Here is a 15,245-nt window from a genome sequence, read left to right as displayed (position 1 = left end):
AAAACAAATTCTGTTGCAATTATTTGGAGGTTAGGCCTCTATTTTTCGTATTTTTTACTGGATTTACATGTTAAGTGTTGTTACAAGGAAGAAATATTATTTAAAGATCCTTAAAATCCAGAATATTAAGTCGTTAATACATATCTCTAAGCAACCCTGGAAAAAAATAACCCGGTGATATATTATTTTTATGTGGTTTTTTATGACCAGGGTATACCTAAAATCAAAATATCAAAAAATGACCGAAATCCCTGAGAGGAAACTGGAAGGGATGATCTACCTTAAACAAATAAATATTATTGTAATACAGATTTTCACAACCATTCCGTTGCAATGTGAGGACCCAAAAGTTTCCCCGACCCCTGCGGCCATATGTCAGGGACATTAAAATAATATTTTGTTAAAGATGCTCCACCGCCGACAAAGCATAAATGATATTCATCAGTTGAACAATAATTGGTGATTGATCATGAATATATATGTCTAATTAACACAAAAAAATATAAAATAATTTATTTCGCCTTTGGTGCATGCGCAATCAGTACTTCCTTCCATATAAGATATAGTGACACGGATTTTTTTCGAGATGCAATAAATTAATTTTCATATTTTTAACTATAAGTAAAATCAGAAGCTCAAACTTTTCAATGGTGGTAATGGTGTAAAGTAAGTAACTTTTGTAACTGAAGAAAAATACTAAATCGTCTGCTCCTGGTTTTGATAGTGAAAAAATACCGTTTGTCAGCGGTGGAGCATCTTTAAATGTTAAAAAAATAGTCGTAGTTGTTCACACCGGGGACCCAGGTTCTATTCCTGGTCGGGGCACATTTTTTATACTTTTGTATATGTATGTTATTAGAACTAGAAACAATTAAAAGATCCTCATAGGTGAATATTTATAAAATGTATGTTTAAACATATTGATTTATATATTGTAATATAATATAGCACTATAAAAAAGGCAAAAATTCCACACTATACAAGAAGACACAACACTAATATACCACAGTCTCTTCATATACGCAACACCCTGCGTACATGGGAGGCCAACTTGCATGAACCTGGTTGTTAATTGGACGTTTATTTATCAAACGAACAAAAACGAAAATGTGAAATATTTCATGAGCGATTTTTGTCGACCTTAAACATTGAAATAAGATTTCCACTGACATATATGTGTGTCAATGATGTATTTGTGTTGCCTGTGTATATTGTATTAGTGTAGCATTTCCTTTGAAATGTCTAACCGGAAGTATATAAACGGTAAATATTTATTTTATTATCATCAATGCATTGCTTTATATAGACATCGAGTATATACTACATAACTATTAAAGGTAATTATAAAGTTCAGTATCTAGTTTAATCAGTGTGTGTCAATACGGATCTCTAGGACTGAGAGCCACTTCGTACCATGTAGCTGTTCTATCCACAAAGATAACATATCTAATCAAACGCCATCACGCTTGTATTACATGCACAAAGCTTTGTCATCTTACCCATTATAATTGTCCTAACAAAAAAAATTAAGCATCGTTTTCACTTTCTTTTCGTAAAAAGCATCATGTCAGCTAGGGATATGCAAGCAAGTCTTTGGTATTCTGTTACATTCATGTCACGGGAGAATTTAACAGAAAAGAAAATTTAACAATAATTTCAGAGAAGCGTACAGGTGAACAACGGTGATTTTCCCATGTGTAGTTGCTCCATTGCTGATAACATTTATAGCTACAACAGATATGAAGTACCAATATTAATTCAAGATGACAAATTACCAGCAATATTTCGCGGTTCAATTAATTGATTTTCACAACTGTATATGATCAGCGACAGCCTTTTCCTACCTTCCAGTTTCCCTGTGTGTGTTGTATGTGTGTATATAACCATACGAATATACTGACAAGTCGACAGTGACTGCAGTGCACAATTTCTCGCGACACGGGATTGAGTACAGTATACAATATCGTCTCGAAGTGACTCTTGAGGACACAGAGGATATACATATATATCTTCGGCAATTGACAAAAACAACTATCAGTAAGGAGCTACATGATGAACTTATTAAGTGCGAAATCGCCACCTACTGTTACTTCAATGTTTGTATGCAGATGGATACTCTACTGCAGATGGCAGCTCGATTTATAGTAGGAATTATTTCATGTAAAAAGTGGTAAGCAATTTTAATATTGTGTCTTTTTCGATGCTATGGTTAACTGGTTTATTTATTTATCAATTTATTGTGAAATACTTAAACATCTTTTACTTCATCGATACAAATATGTTCATATTTCAACTGGCTTTTTTCAAAATGCTTTCTTTTGTATGATTATTTATCAATACGTTATAAATTTGTATTACAATATTACTCGAATTACTAACTTTTACCCTAATATGTTTTAAAATTAAAAGCTTCGTTGTCTTTTAAAATTAAGTTAAACTTTAACAAACAAGCAAATGTTTTTTGCAATTCGTAGAGCATCAGACCAGTAGCCTTAAAATAGATAATCTGCAATAGCCTATCCGTGCAATTACAGAAAAAAAATAGTTTAGTCTGATGAAATGAACCGGTTTATCGTTATCTAGTTACTGACACAATGTAATTATCACTTCGTTCAGTATCACAGTATGGTAGCTATAAAAAGGCAAGTGTTCACTATTACAGTGAGACTCAAAACGAATATACATGTACCACAGCCTCCCAAAACATAGATATAAACACACTAAAAACTTTGGTTTGTTTATTACTTTACGTCCTATTAACAGCCAGGTCATTTAAAGGCTCTCTACCTTTCCAAAATGGCTTTTATTTTTTAAATGGGAATGTCAGGCTATCGATGTATTTTCTTATGTAATTAATGTTAAAAAAAAACTTTGTTTTGCTCTTGAATGATATTGGGCTTTTAAGGACTGATTCCCGTGCTTGTGTGAAGTGCGAGATGCGTGTTTGGAAAATAGTATATTCGTGCTGTGTTTGTTTGTTTGTTTGATTAATTAACGTCCTATTAACAGCTATGGTCATGTAAGGACGGCCTCCCATGTATGCGGTGTGTTGCGTGTATGTTGTGCGAGGTGCGTGTTTTGGGAGACTGCGGTAAATTCATGTTATGTCTTCTTGTATAGTGGAACTATTGCCTTTTTTATAGTGCTATATCACTGAAGCATGCCGCCGAAGACACCAAGCAACACACACACCCGGTCACATTATTCTTATATAGTGAAACTCTTGTACCATTAAACCATGCATACATTGCCTTGCATGCCATGTTAATTCAACGTTAATCTTATCAACCAATACACCACTATATCCAAGATGTATTATTAAATTTTGTGAAAGAGAGAGTATAACATTACTTTTCTTAGTATTGCTTTTTGGTAATTAAATATCAGCTTGAATAATAAGATAATAAAGAAGGCGCGAGGACCTCACCCTGGCCGAGACACACCATAGTCTGTTAAAGTAGTTTTTGCTCCTGCTTAGTGATCAGCATAACGGGTACTGGATCGCTCGTTGTCAGTTTAATGCTACAATTTGGGGGGTAATCGTTTAGTGTTGCAGGATACATGCTTCCATGCTGATGCAAGAATTTCCACTATCAACACGATTACTATAGTATGCCGTAAAAACATATTGCATACAGTGAGGCCGTCCTTAAATGACCCTGGCTATTAACAGGACGTAAAAACATCTAACCCACTAAAATGAATGAATAATATAGATGAAAAACAAGTCATAATTAAAAGTCAAGATACATACAAGTACCACACGAGGGTCAAGTGTCCTAAAAAGTAAAACATGAAAAAAAATGTGCACAATCTGTGTAGGTTGCTACATCGCCTTCTTCAACTACATTGTATACAATCTAGGTTAAATCGAGAACAAAACGTCGAACTCATTGTGTCGCTACCACTGTTTTTCTCATTAAAAAATCGTGTTCCATCGCTGGCAAATGGTATTTTTTCTGTATCTAAAACAGGAGCAGACGTATCAATATTTTCTTCAGTTACAGAATTTACTTAACATTACACCATTACTACCATTGCAAAATTTATTTTTTTTTTTTTTTTTTTATTAAATTCAACATTAAAATATTAAAAAATCATTGCGGACTGAAAAAAATCCAAGGCATATATCCTTAATGGAATTTTAAAACTAATTGTGTGCTTACACCAAAGCCAAAATAAAGTAGTTTGTATGCATTTTTGTGTCAATTAGACACATACTATCAATTATACATCAGTTATTATTCAAATGATGCGTACCGTTTATGCTCTGTCGACGGTCAGTCATTTTTAATAAAAAAAAAACACATTAGGAAGAAGAAAGTCAGTTAATTTGGAAAGAAAAGGAAATATGAATTTAGTCGCCTTTTCGCGATATAATGCATAAGGGGCAGCAGGGGTAATTTCTATGTTTACCTACAAAGCGAAAGTGATCTCTGAGGAATCCAATCTGAATGACAATTCATAAACACTCTATAAATATGATTGTTTGTTTGTTTGATTGTTTAATGAACGTCGTATTAACAGCTATGGTCATGTAAGGACGGCCTCCCGTGTATGCGGTGATTTGCGTATATTTTGTGCGTGGTGCATGTTTTTGGAGAATACGGTATATTCAAGTTGTGTCATCTTGTATAGTGGAACAATTGCCCCTTTTAAAGTGCTATATCACTGAAGCATGCCGCCGAAGACACCAAACAACACACCCCACCCGGTCACATTATACTGACAACGGGCGAACCAGTCGTCCCTCTCCCCGTTCTGCTGAGCTCTAAGCAGGAACAGAAACTACCACTTTTATGGACTTTGTTGTGTCTCGGCCAGGGGACAGAACCCCGAGCCTTCCTTACAGGGGCGACGTTAGGAAGAATAAAGTAATTGAGGAAGAAAGTAAAGATAAGATAAGATCCTAAATTTTGTCGCCTCTTACGATCATGCAATAGGGGCACCAGGTACAATTCTAACGCCTACCTACAGGGCTGACTATAGATATGAATGAACTAGATTTCACTTCCGCTTCCTGTACTCTGTACACCCGGGATGTATAAATAGTGCTGCACCAGTCCACATATCATATCGACACGTATAGAACCTAAAGATATATAATGATATGTAAAGTATTTTAATAAAACTGTTTAAACAATTAAAAGATATAATAAATATTCTCATACAGCATATAAAGTAAGAAAATGTCATTATTTCATTGTTAAAGTGTTGGCTTTTTCACCATTCCCTTTCAGGCTTTGCTACCTAGAATCATGTTGAAAACCATGTCTAATAAAAATGTAATTTCTGAAACATTATAATTATCTTACACTATATACCATTGCATACTATTAATATTATCTCCACAGACATCGAGTGAGGTGCAGTTGCAGTGGTTCCCAGCATCACCATGGAAACGTCCTACTTCAATACTTCTTGGTTCTACGGCATTCATGAATATGGTTACGGGAACTCCTCATTTTTCACCTTTATTTCGGAATTCAACCGTCCATGGCAAGGACTTCAATACATAGAAGCGTTCGTGTTTTCTGTGCTTTTTATTTTCTCCATGTTTGGAAACGTGCTTATATTTTACCAAATGTTCCAGACCAACAGCACCCGAACGGTGACTAACTGTATGATCGCTAATTTAGCATTGGCGGATATTATGTTTTCATTCGGAAGTCCGATCGTAGCTATAACACGTATAACAGGTAATTGGATTTTCGGAGATGCCATATGTAAGTTTTTTGTTTACTTTTTGTTTACTTGTGCAATGGTTATGATATGGACTATGACCGTAATCAGCATTGATAGACATATTTGCATCAACAAAACTAATTCTAAGAAGATGACACCACGTGTAGCAGTCGCCATTATCATAGTTACATGGATCGTCTGTTTCTTGTGCTTTATTCCACTTGCAATGTATTTCCATACCAGGTCATTTCCTTTCGGAAGAGACTACGTCACAATTTGTACGTTATCGTGGCCAAAGACTTCTGGATTTCGCGCGTCAATTTTCTTTACTGCTTTGAGTTGTTTAGTGGGATTTGTCATTCCAATAGCCATAATGAGCATTAACTATTTCAAGATTATCAGAAAATTTGTCAGATCACGACGCGCCATATTGAATAACCACAATAGGGTGGACGTGTTACATTCAAACTCACTGAAGACCCGGAAATCTCGGGATCAACGAGATGTGAAAGTGGTAAAAACGTTACTTCTTCTTGTGGTTCTATTTATACTCATGTGGCTACCAATATTTGTGGTCTTCGTCATAATTCTAATTGACGGAATTTACGATAACATGCAGGTACCATCTCTCGCTCTCGTTGGTACTTTGTGTCTCGCCTTGGCCAACGCTTGTGTAAATCCCTTCATATATGGTGTTATAAATGACAAAGTTCGACGGGCCGTGCTCAAGTGTTTCGCGTGCAGGAGCACTGTGTCGACAAGTGGAACGGGCTCTAATGGCAGGCATAGTATCCGCGCCATTAGCTACAGTCAGAACTCAAGCAATAGTGAGGTCAAGTAGGGTCTCGGATTAAACTTGGCGTCAGCCGAACGTTCCAAATACATTCGTCACTCAGAATGTGTATTTTTTTTAAAACGAATACTAAATATTAATGTGACAAAAACGTTAGTGAAATAAGATTCGTTTTGATCTTTAAAAAAACGCCTTTTCATAATCCGACTACAATAGAGACTTTCAGCGGAAGTATTATATACAATATAGTTACGATTAAAAGTGGCATAAATATATGAAATATTGTTACAATGAGTTATGAATTCATGTTACAATAACAATGAAAAAGATACTCCATGACTTTTCAAAGTAGATTAATTTACATGAATGTTATGAACCGTGGGAAATAAAACCATTAAAACAAGTAATGGTATTCTTCATTTTTACATATTGGTTCCCGCAAACTGTGAACGTACTTATTTTAGCGGTAGATTTTGAAGCGCTAATTCACGTACAGCGCTAAATTATGTAAAATGATCATCCCGGCATTGATTTATAATCGCGCTTATAAATCATTGTATACAGTTTTCTCCATTCGCGCTAAAATTTGACTGCTAAAATAAGTACATGGAAGGTATTTACGTTCAATATTTTAACTAAATGTTACTTGATAAATGTGGTGCTGACTAAAGCTCTTGATGACTAAAACACTTCCGGTGTTTGAAAATCCATTCCCATTTACGACAGGGAACGCAAAAACCTGAGATAGCATATAATTTTCACTTCACTGCTTTTATTTGATTTATTTAAGGATTTTAAACATTCAATATTATATGTATACGATTTTCACATATTGAAAAAAATATCCAAGTGGAAATCGTGGCGTATCGGAAACCATTCTGGAACTCAAAACAACCTCCGCAACTTCCGGTATAGCGTCATATGAATTGGCGCGGTTTTCAAAAGTATGGACCTACCTTAATGTGTATCTGGCGGCATGCTTTAGTAGGATAATGCTATAAAACATCAAATCGTTCCACTATTATAAGAAGGTATACCACAGCCTGCCAAAATCCATACCCATGTTCGTTAATGTTGTACCATATGAATAAAAATAAGAACATATGCTTATCCAAATGAAAGAAATAAAGTCGACGATCAATCATAAACCAATACATTCAAAACATTTATTTTCCAAATACCCGACAGGTTGTGAACAGTATGCAAATGTTAAACGTGATTATCGTTTCTTTGGGTAGTCACATGACGTCGTATATGTGTTGCATGAAACCTACAGATTGTTTTGATGCATCCTTTTCACGTGTGTTATATTTAATGTGTCCCCTACATTGAGTGTTTGTTTGTTTGTTTGTTTGATTATTTAACGTCCTATGATTATTTAACGTCCTATTAACAGCTATGGTCATGTAAGGACGGCCTCCCATGTATGCGGTGTGTTGCGTGTATGTTGTGCGAGGTGCGTGTTTCGGGAGACTGCGGTATATTCATGTTGTGTCTTCTTGTATAGTGGAACTGTTGCCCTTTTTAAAGTGCTATATCACTGAAGCATGCCGCCGAAGACACCAAGCAACACACCCCACCCGGTCACATAATACTGACAACGGGCGAACCAGTCGTCCCACTCCCTGTATGCTGAGCGCTAAACAGGAGCAGAAACTACCACTTTTATAGACTTTGGTGTGTCTCGGCCAGGGGACAGAACCCAGAGCCTTCCTCACAGGGGCGAACGCTCAACTCAAGGCCAAAAGTGAGGCTGTGCCAAGGGAGGCATTAGGAAGGATAAAGTCAGTTAGGAAGTAGAGAAAAGAGAAGATCCTAAATTTGGCCCTTCAGGTAGGGCGTTAGAATTGTACCTTCTACCCCTATTGCATGATCGTAAAAAGCGACTTTGAGTGTAGGAAAGAGAAATCTCCATCGGAGGAGGCGGTTCACGACTGTCTCACCCGAGACTCAACGGCAAAAGGATCTGTCGTGAATCTCTTCGAGTATAGATATTTTTGCCTGTCCTATTTGTCCCTGTCATTTCAAAAAAAGACTACAAATAAACAATTTTAAAAAAAAGCGAAACAAATATTTATTTACAGCTAAAACTGGATCAAATTTGAGAATATGTTTACTTTGTAAAACATTGTTAAGCCTGTTGCACTGTGAAAAACAAAGACTAAATCATTTTGAAATACTTTCGGACAACGAAATCTTAACAATTAGACTGCGTAGGTTATTCAGATTTATTTGCATATGACGTTTTAAAACTTCTAGATATTTGTTTGTTTGTTTGATTAATTAACGTCCTATTAACAGCGATGGTCATGTAAGGACGGCCTCCCATGTATGCGGTGTGTTGCGTGTATGTTGTGCGAGGTGCGTGTTTCGGGAGACTGCGGTATATTCATGTTGTGTCTTCGTGTATAGTGGGACTGGAGACTGCGGTATATTCATGTTGTGTCTTCGTATATAGTGGGACTTTTGCCCTTTTTATAATGCTATATCACTGGAGCATGCCGCCGAAGACACCAAGCAACACACCCCATCCGGTCACATTATACTGACAACGGGCGAACCAGTCGTCCCACTCCCTTTTTGCTGAACGCTAAGCAGGAGCAGAAACTACCACTTTTATAGACTTTAGTGTCTCGGCCAGGGGACAGAACCCAGAGCCTTCCCCACAGGGGCGAACGCTCAACTCAAGGCCAAAAGTGAGGCGGTGCCAAGGGAGGCATTAGGAAGGATAAAGTCACTTAGGAAGAATAGAAAAGATAAGATCCTAAATTTAGTCGCCTTTTACGATCATGCAATAGGGGCGGCAGGTACTATTCTAACGCCCTACCTGCAGGGCAATGAAAATCTAGATCTGTTTCGTTGTCGTTCAATGCGCCATTGCAAAAGTACCTAGTTTAAGTGAAACTTAGAGATGATGAATTTTCGTTTAAAATAATACCTAGTATAATATGCTCTGTTTAAAATCAGCGGATAAATCAAACATATCTTTGTGTAAAAGTGTATATGTACAAACATCATGTCAACCGGTGCAAATGGAACACAGGATCTATAGTTAAAATGTTCGATTTCCAACAATGTATAACATCGTACAACATTGTAATTTTTGCACATTGCATATAGGGCTGGAGGCGACATTTACTGGGTAGTAATATGCCGGGAGTTAAAGGGAAATGAAAATACACCTTCAAATGTCCATTTAGCTGTAATACGTAAAAAGAAAGTATATAACATTTTTGTTGTGTGAGGATTCCACAAGCATAGTTTAAAGTGAATAGTCGGGCAAAGGAGGGATGAAATCGGTAAAAATGGTGTTAACCAGTATAATGTTTTATGAAAATAGAAAAATAAAATATGCTGTCAATATCGGTCTGCATACGAAGAAGTTAATATATATATAGTCCTAACAGGTCCTCCCGACTGGCTATGTCCGTGTCGACACTTCCACGCCGTATCGGTTTCAAATATTTATTTTTAGAAATGAGTTAAATTTACACGGGGCTATTCTATAATTTCAATGGTTAAAACTGGACAACGTTAGCAGAACTGGACCGTCGTTTTGATATGTAAGGACTTGTGAAAGGTCGATAAACGCATTTAGACTGGTTATATTTGCCAGACTATTCACTTCATGTCTGATGAATGCTGTTTTGGTGACTAAAATCACATTTAACGACATCCTCCCAAAACACGCCCTTCACACACACACACACACATACACACACAGCCTACTGCATACACGGGAGGCCGTCCGTCAATTACCCTGGCTGGTAATAGGACGTTAATGTAATCAAACAAACAAACAGGTCCGACATTAAATTACGCTGTTTTAGACGTCACGTGTTGAATACTTGATCTTGATTCTGGACTTTTAGGGATCTTTCCATCTATCTTGATAAGGCGAAAAATTCAGTCGTCAACATCAGATAACTTAGATGTTAAGTAGAACCAAGAGCTCTAGAGTCAGCGTGTGCCTATTTACTGGTCCACGGCGTAGTAATTAATCCGTATATGGTAAAGAGGCATGAGAATGGCGCCATATCATCTGGCTGTAAGTGGCTAGCGTCTACTGTACTTGAGGTTCAGTACTATAAAGTAACGATTTCTCCAAAATAACAAACAGAAGCAAATCCATTTAATTCATTTATATATAATGCCCTGTTTAGTCCTAAACTGTCGTTACAATACTCTGCAAAGCAAAGTTCTGTGTTATTAATTGATATGCAATGCCTAGTTTAATAGTAAAGTGTGTGTACCATAATCTGTTTATATTCCATAAGAAGAGCAAAGTGCTGATTGTGCTGTTCATATTTGCAAATTAGATTTCCCTGCAATGTATGATATTACAGAAGGAAAAGACAATGTCCTCGAACAACTCATGATTCGCTTAACTCAGGAAGGCTTTTGGTTCTGTTCCCTGGCCGAGACACACCAAAGTCTATGAAAGTGGTAATTTCTGCTTCTGCTTAACGTTCAGCATACAGGGAGTGGGACGACTGGTTTGCCCGTTGTCAGTATAATGTGACCGGGTGGGGTGTGTTGCATGGTGTCTTCAGCGGCATGCTTCAGTGATATAGCCCTATAAAAAGGGCAACAGTTCCACTATACAAGAATATAACGCGCACCTCGCACAATGCTTGGTGTCTTCGGCGGCATGCTTCAGTGATATAGCACTTAGCAAACACGACACGAACATTTACACCTTGCAAGCTTGGACACGGGAGGTCGTCTTTAAAAGACTCTGGGTCTTAATAGAACCATGTGAATTGTAAACGGGATATATTTCACTATGTAATTAAATAGTTTCCATGTGAACTTATTTACCATTATCAGTAAATTGCTATCTTACAATAGGCCTACATACATATAGGGGAGGCCGTCCTTACATGACCCTGGCCGTAAATATGACGTTTATTAATCAAATAAATAAAAAATCAATTAAAAGATTGAGGCTGATCAGACGTTCCCTGAAAAAGTGTGTGTCCACTAATAAATACAGACCATCAAGCCCCAATGGTATAGCTCCTTGCACCCTGATGATTGAAATCATCGCTGCATAATGATGCAGGTTATCACGCCCAAATGTAGAATAAACTATTACATTGGCCAGTCAAGTGTACAGGAATATCTCAACCCGAGTGGAAGATTGTGGATGGACAACATGAGGCTCTTGACGAAGTCTAATGTTACACAAATGGATGGCTTAGATGTCGGTCAAGTTCATTGGTTGATGTTTTTCCCATACATTATGGAATTTCTGTTATTTTGATCATGAACAGCGCGTGTATTGATGACCTCACATATCTGTCCAGCGCGTGTACTTGCCTTGCATCCCTGTGTAAGATAACAATTCCTCTTTTACCTACGGGTGTATTACGAGCTTATCACGTGCAATATACCAAAGTCGCCTGAGGCGACCCGTGCGAAACAACTTCGTAACGTCACTATGTCAACTTTTCTCGATGAATTTTAATGTTATTTTCAAAAACTATTCTGGTTATACTATATAGAATGATATAAACAGGTTTTGCGTAAAATTAGCAAGCAGATCTCCTGTCTTGAGAATTGATTTCCGAAAATGGCTATCAAAAGGCTATCATATTTGTAACAAAACGTCAAGGTAATGAGAGCAAATACTCTTTATCGCAACATAATCAGTAACTTGTACATTAATGGGATACGTCCGTAAGAAAGTTTTACATTATGTATTTCCATAGTAAAATAATTACTACATATCAATATAAAATGGGACAGCAGTAAACATGATTATAACGAACACTTGCAATGATGATGAAGTTTCAAAATCACTAACAAACAGTAAAAGCCGATTTGGTGATAATATGTCACCTTGCATCATTCCAACATTTTTTCAAAACACAAAATTTGACGGTAGCATGTTCCCTCGTATGGCTAGCGTAGTAAGCTTACACTATGTGGAAAATAAGATTAATGAGTTGTCGTTTTCAATTACATTTTCAGCTGAATGCCTTTTGACAATCTTAGCAGCTTGTTTACCAAGTTGTTTACAACATATTTCGACTCTTGAAACTGTATTTTTGATCGATTAACAGCGCAAAAGAAAATTAATACAACTAGAAAGGAAAGCTAATATATAAAGGGATTAAAAATGCACACCTACCGGATGTTTCTGGGCTTTGTTTGATGTTGGAAGATTAAACTACTGGTAGTGGAAGTGTATAAAACCAAAGTTATTGATCACCTCACATCTCGGGAGGGACACATCAAAAGGAACGCTAATAATTCCATTTTCTTTCGCTCATAATCCCCCGTTTAGAATTTCGATAAAAGGAAAAAAGGATATCTGCGATTTACCCTAATAGAAAAGAAATAATATAATAGATCCGAAATGCCCACAATAAACTGCTAGAGAAGGTGATTCCAAAATTGATTTTTCCGCCTAGGTGATGTTCTACATTAATTTGTTGTACACAAGACTAAGTCAAAACCTTTTCATCTCTATCATTATATCAATGTATCCGTATGCGCAATGTATTGCATATTGTTTTAATTTAAGAGTAGTGGGCGTTTCAATCAAACTTTTCTTGTTAAACTGTTGAAAATTCGCTATTGTAAAGGACTGAGTGTGTACGAATAAAGGGAATTAACTCGTGTTAAATGTTGTAAGTCCTATGGATCCTATATTCTATAAAAGCTTTTAAAGGGACATGAACCTTAAATAATTGGTTCTGTATGCTTAGATATGGTTTTCAAATGTTTATTGAATATTTTATTACAATGATTGGTTATCTAAAACGACAGGAAAACGTGGGATATACCTACCTAAAAATGATAAAAATAGACCGTCATATTCTACTTTTGGAACACAAAGCGAAAGCGAGGTTATAATAAACAACCTTGCTGACTTGACAAGGAATATTAATTTTCCACATTTTAAAATCAGTTTCTAATTAACAATGGTTGAGACACGAAGTTTCAGCCATATTTGTTATAAAATAATTTGCATTTAGCGTAAGAATGATAAGTCAAAAGTCAAACGAGACTTTTCATTCGATCATGACAGGGCACCGCGAAGGGAGGTTTCTGACGTATTGCACATATGTACATCACGCAAGTATAAAATGGGGAGTTGCTCCCGTCTCTTGCATATCAGCGATTCATTTATATTTACCTACTTTCCCAATCGCGCACGTTACGGACTCTTGGCGTTCACTGTTTTCTATAGGAATTCGTTTGTGTTAGCTTCACCCACGTTTATGACCCACCATTTTGGTTTACATGCATTTAATTTGTGCAGTGCATTGTGGGAGGTCACTAAAGTTCAACACTACTATACTATCGTTTCAAAATTCGACCGGACCGGTTCAAAATACAGAAAGATGGAATTTCCATTAAATTATTTTATTTGACACATTTGCACAATAACTGATATATATTACTTAGTAAGGTATCTGACACGTCTTAAATATGTATTTACTCAAATTTACATTGTTTATTTAGGTTCATGTCCCTTTAACACAAGGTTAACAAAATCTTTAATTAAACCTTACCATGACACACCATAGTCTATACAATTGGTTTCTGCTCCTGCGCTGCACAAAGTGGGGCGACTGGTTTGCCCGTTGTCAGTATAATGGAACCGGGTGGAGTGTAATTGTTTGGTGTCTTCGGTGGCATGCTTCTTTGAGATAACACTATAAACAGGTTAAGTGTTACAAAACACCATAAATATTTTAGTTTCTCAAAAATATACAGATATTCACACAGCGCATTTGATATATGAGAGCTGTGCTTAAGTTACCCTAGCTTGAAGTTGAGGTGGTAAAGGATAGCCGGAGTAGCCTAAGAAAAAAACACCGGCCCATGTCAGTACCTGTTAACTGCCACACATAGGATTCAGACTAGTGACCCGGACGCAGAGAGATTCTGGCAATCTAATCACTCTGTCATCTCGGCCCCTGGGCTAGTTGCAAAATTAGTTCAAATATGTGTCATATCACAGATTTATATTGAGTTTTTACGATAGGTTTTTATGACATCAATGAATGCACAAGCAGTTATAAATTCTGAATTATAGCTATTTGTGCTATTTTTCCTTGTCAATATTTCTTGCATCATATGTGTTTAATTAAAGTTGTCCATAAAAAGGTTATAAAGCGTTATTGCTGTTTAATTATCAGTTAGCTGTGACTTTCTCACGACTTCGTTATAAAACAATAAATCACTAATTAAGAGTGTTCGGTAATCGATGGGGTTCTTAAAGCCAAATGTACACTGTAAATATATGATCAGATGGTTTAGATTATGATTTGGTCATATATTAATGAATATCTCAACCAATGATGAGACTAAAATTTACATTTTAGGTAATCCGTAAAATGTTGACTTATTTATTGAATATAAGCCATTAGCGCTACACACTGCATACATAGGAGGCAGTCCTTAGATGATCAACGCTGTTAATAGGACGTTAATTAATCAAACAAACAAGGTCATTAGCGCTCGACATAAATGGAGTAGGACGACTTGATTCCAGTTGACCGTGTTCATGTGTGGTGTCCCTGGTGGTATGCTTCATTGAGATAGCACTATAAAAAAGAAAGAGTTCTACTATCACAAGGAGACACAGCGCCAATATACCGTAGAATTGAGTGGAACGACTGGTTCGTCCGTCGCCAGTATAACGTGACCGGATAGATTTGCTTGTTTGGTGTCAAACAAGGAGATACAGCGCCAATATACCGTAGTTACCAAACTGTATAGGGCCGTTATCACGTGCAAAAAGGCGCAA

General features: G+C 36.6%; 1 protein-coding gene across 1 annotated transcript; it reads left to right on the top strand.

Moving 5' to 3' along the window:
* Window positions 1-1,773: 1,773 nt before the first annotated feature.
* LOC138335426 (free fatty acid receptor 4-like) lies at window positions 1,774-7,065 on the top strand. The gene is made up of 2 exons (XM_069284514.1): window positions 1,774-2,170; window positions 5,355-7,065. Exon 2 carries the CDS (start codon window positions 5,396-5,398, stop codon window positions 6,524-6,526), a length of 1,131 nt encoding a protein of 376 aa, XP_069140615.1. The 5' UTR covers window positions 1,774-2,170; window positions 5,355-5,395; the 3' UTR covers window positions 6,527-7,065.
* Window positions 7,066-15,245: the final 8,180 nt, after the last annotated feature.

Source organism: Argopecten irradians, chromosome 11 (genome assembly GCF_041381155.1).
Source record: "Argopecten irradians isolate NY chromosome 11, Ai_NY, whole genome shotgun sequence".
Taxonomy (NCBI): Eukaryota; Metazoa; Mollusca; class Bivalvia; order Pectinida; family Pectinidae; genus Argopecten; species Argopecten irradians.
The sequence above is the reverse complement of the archived record's forward strand: the minus strand, read 5'-3'. Positions and strand labels throughout refer to the sequence as shown.

Coding starts and splice junctions, on each gene's coding strand:
- LOC138335426 (XM_069284514.1), top strand. CDS start 5,396: ATGGAAACGTCCTACTTCAATACTTCTTGGTTCTACGGCATTCATGAA.